General features: G+C 55.8%; 1 protein-coding gene across 1 annotated transcript; it reads left to right on the top strand.

Moving 5' to 3' along the window:
- Positions 1-1,034: 1,034 nt before the first annotated feature.
- Positions 1,035-2,654, top strand: GCG54_00007820 (ATP-dependent RNA helicase DBP8; the record flags this gene model as incomplete). Its single annotated transcript, XM_045407797.1, has 1 exon — positions 1,035-2,654. One exon carries the CDS (start codon positions 1,035-1,037, stop codon positions 2,652-2,654), a length of 1,620 nt encoding a protein of 539 aa, XP_045259532.1.
- Between the last annotated feature and the right edge of the window lie 1,715 nt (positions 2,655-4,369).

The following is a 4,369-nucleotide window of genomic DNA, read 5'->3' as shown; positions in this document are numbered from 1 at the left end:
ACGTCAGTGATCGACACCCGATTCCTTTCTGCTTTACATGCCTCGTCAATCCTCTCCACCAGCATCACACGCACACACACACACACACACACACACACACACACACACACACACACACACACACACCTAACGCACTGCCGCGTAGGGTACGTGCCTCACTCTCACCTGGCTCAAAGACGCCAATGCGATCATGGGCGCCGCGGCGGCGGCCGAGTCGTCCATGTCCGAGGCTCATGCTATGCACGGGGTCTGGGGGCATAAGCACGCAGCGTCCAGGAACCGGTACCTGGAGTCTGCCAAGCACATAGGGCGGAAAATGAAGTCGAGCTGGCGGCATCCCTGGACGGGAAGCAACGCTATGCTGTCATCAGCCTCAGCCCTGGGGGTTGCCAGCAAAGTCTTTGTGCCTGGCCGTCCAACATTTGTAGGTAGCTTGCTAGCGCACACATGACGCCAAAAGGACTGCACCGCATTGTGGAAAGGTCTTGCCTCGACTCATCATGTCAGGTCGATCCATGCGGCGCCGTCGCGTAACGCACAGGTTGCAACCCGGGGGCCAGAGGCATTGCAGCTCCAGATGAAACCTGCAACCAACAGATGACAGTCGCTCGTCTCTGCAAACCTACCCTCTGAGGTGGGCGTCTGAGTGGTCGAAGGCTTCGTTGCAACGCTTTTGGCGCCCTGTGAATGGCTGATATCACCTCTCATCTGGCTTCAGTGGCTCGTTTCCCCAAGCGCGCGTCTACCCGGTTAATGCGGGGCGATTCCTGTCTTCCCATTGGGTTCTCCCACGCTAAGCACCTGCATCACCCCGCCTGCCCGCCCAATCCCGGCAGCTGGCAACGTTCTGAATCCGCCCAAGCTTTTTGGCTCTGGCTCCGTCAATCCAAAAATTTCGGAGGGACCCTGAAGGAAAATTCTCATACGCTGGTGCAGCGCCGCCGTCCACCCGTCACCACCGTCCACCGCGAACAAGCTGCATAACGTCTCAGGTTGCAGTCAAAGTCGACGTATTTTGTGATTGATCACCTCAAATGCCGTCTTCCGCAGCTCCCCGACGGCCGGGCCCCGCGGCCGACGACGAGGACCCGGCTTCCTCGTCCGCCAACTCCTCCAGCGCCGAATCCGAGTCCGACTACCTCGACAGCCCCGGCTCCCGCAAGAGACGGAGGACGGAGCCGCCAGCTGCCGAAATCATCGATGAAGACGACGATGATGACGAGGAGGAGCTCAAGGCTGTTGTCTCTACCATCCAGGCCCCTTCGCGATTCAAGCGCGCCGCCGTCCCCGAACAAGCACCAAAGACCGTTCTTCCCGCGCCGTCGCCAAACGCAATCACTGCGCCGACAGACCCCAACACATCATTCTCGTCCCTCAACGTGCGCCCATGGCTGGTCCAGTCGCTGGCCAACATGGCCATCAAGCGGCCGACAGGCATTCAGAAGGGCTGTATACCAGAGATCTTGAAGGGCAGGGACTGTATCGGTGGCAGCAGGACAGGTTCCGGTAAAACGGTCGCGTTCGCGGTGCCTATCCTCCAGAAATGGGCCGAGGATCCCACAGCCATCTTCGCCGTCGTCCTGACGCCGACGCGCGAGCTTGCGCTGCAGATCTTTGAGCAGTTCAAGGCCATCTCTGCGCCGCAGAGCTTGAAGGCCATCCTCATCACGGGTGGTTCAGACATGCGCCCTCAGGCGATTGCTCTGGCGCAGCGACCCCACGTCGTCATCGCGACCCCCGGCCGTCTCGCCGACCACATCAGGACATCGGGAGAGGACACCATCTGCGGCCTGCGCCGCGTCAAGTACGTCGTGCTCGACGAAGCGGACCGCCTCCTCGACGCCACCGGCCCTGGCAGCATGATCCCCGACGTCGAGGAGTGCCTGTCCGTCCTGCCGCCCTCATCGCAGCGCCAAACCCTCCTCTTCACCGCCACCATCACCCCCGAAGTCCGCGCATTGAAGGACATGCCCATCAAGCCCGGCAAGCAGCCCGTCTTCGTCTGCGAGGTCGACACCCAGTCCCTCGCCATCCCCGCGACCCTCTCGCAGATGCACCTGCAGGTCCCCGTCACCCACCGCGAGCACTACCTGCACACCTTCCTCCTCACAGACGGCAACGCCGACAAGTCCATCATCATCTTCTGCAACCGCACCTCCACGGCCGACTACCTCCACCACCTCCTCCGCCTGCTCGAGCACCGCGTGACGTCGCTGCACTCCGGCCTGCCCCAGCGCCAGCGCGTCGACAACCTCGGCCGCTTCCGCGCCGCCGCCGCCCGCATCCTCGTCGCCACCGACGTCGCCTCCCGCGGTCTCGATATCCCCGAGGTCGCGCTCGTCATCAACTACGACATACCCCGCAACCCGGACGACTACATCCACCGCGTCGGTCGTACGGCGCGTGCGGGCCGCAAGGGTGAGGCCGTCACCTTCGTCGGCCAGCGCGACGTCGAGCTGGTGCTGGCGATTGAGGGCCGTGTCGGGCGGCAGATGGAGGCGTGGAAGGAGGAGGGCGTCAACCTGGAGACCCGCGTGCTGCGCGACGCGCTCAAGGTTGTGAGCGAGAAGAAGAGGGAGGCATTGCTGGAGCTGGAAGAGGGCAGAGAGGTGGGAGGAAAGAGGAAGAGGGCGAAGCAGAAGCTCAGGACGTAGGTTTGCCCTTGGAATGTGTGATGTTTTGCAAAATGGGAATACATGGAATAGACAAAATAATACCCGACATTTTGAGACTAATGAGCATTTGGCGGAGATGTATGTGATCTGATCGGTCTGATTGTGCATGGAACATCATAAGTCATCACTGTACTCCTGGGCAGACGGTAATATGAGTATGTGACATTGTGCTTACACCTTTAAAGAGACCTGTTCGCCTAGGGACGAGTGCACGGTGTTGCAACGTGTCGGAATCATAGTCTTTGCGATGGTTATCCCTACATAGTTGCAAGTATGAAAAAGCAGATGTAGACTGTCTCCCGTGTCGTGGTCGAATGTGCCTTCTCAGGTACCCTGATGATGTTCCATCTCCATCATTGTCTATCATCTTCGTCGGGTGATTCTTTCGTTGTATGGGAATCAAAGGATGTCATCTGCCTTGGCAGTGTGCTTCAAGTCATCAATCTGGAAAGGAAACCGATTGCGGTGTATCTGCCCCAAAACCTGTTCTTTTCAGATCCGAGCAAAACGCCGGGCGTTCTTGTTTGAAAGAAGGCCAGGAACGGGATCATATTTATGTTATTGGGTCACCAATTATTGTGATAGATGTCATAGTCACGATTAAAGCAATACCTAGGTATGCCGTCTGGAATATTTATAGTCACTCTTGGCCAGCACACCAGAGCCTATTCAGCAAACAAATAGTTTCTCTGTGTATCTAACTGGCCAGGGAAATTGTCAGGCACCATATCGATGACTCACGAAGCGGAGGTCAACGTTAGGCTCTATGAGGAGTTTGCGAATGAGCCTCAGTCGGTCATCTCTACACCCGGCGTATACCTGCTTTTATTCAGCCGGCGAATGTTAACAAGATGGCCAATGGCAATATGTTGTCAAGACAAACCTTGCTCAACTCAAGAATACCGTGAGTGAGTTTCATGTCTAATAGCACCGGATCTTGAGAAGAAACATGTCCCAAAGGCCGTATCTTGTGGTTCTCGTAAACTTTCAAAGCTTGGCACAGTTCATGGTTGGCCTTTATAAGAGAAGACAACATATGATTTGATAATAAACAGCGACAGGGTCTCGAGAAAGTTGGAACTTGCGCGTACGCTGAAAAGGGAAGTCCGTACCTCAGTTTCAACGTGGCAGCACACTAGACCGTTTCTCCATTAGCTGCAGATATTCTCATGATTGAGTTCTACTAGCAAGATCTACTACATAAGTAAGAGCAGATTAGTTTTACATTTGGGCCGTCCGCAACAATAAGAGCATCTCATGTTGGCGATTAGCTTGACCAGAACACTCAAGGAAGGCGGTGAAAGGGAGGAGTTGCAAGTGCTGCGTTGGAGGACGAGCTTCTACCAAACTTTGTCAAGTTCTAACGGTGTCTGTCGCTTTATGCCAAGTGAACGAAGACAAAAAAGACAACAACAATGACCTGCTGAGTTGTCTCGGCTTCGATGACTCATGGGAGTCAACTCAACCATCACACTATCCGGGTGCCGCAACGCTGCTGTGATCTTTATCAAGTGCAAAGAAGACACAAAGCTGGCATCTGAGGACATCTTGTTCTTATAGCAGCTCGTAAAAATGTCTTCTGACTTGCTGGCCAACATCAAGCGTGCAGAGAGAGGACATAAAGCTCACATTTCCCTCAAGGTCGCTAAACTCTGGCCACGGAGATCACTTAGACATTGCCACCAGCGCAGAAA

This window comes from Colletotrichum gloeosporioides (genome assembly GCF_011800055.1).
Source record: "Colletotrichum gloeosporioides strain Lc1 chromosome Unknown consensus_77, whole genome shotgun sequence".
NCBI classification, from domain to species: Eukaryota; Fungi; Ascomycota; class Sordariomycetes; order Glomerellales; family Glomerellaceae; genus Colletotrichum; species Colletotrichum gloeosporioides.
This window is presented reverse-complemented; position numbering and strand designations above follow the sequence as displayed.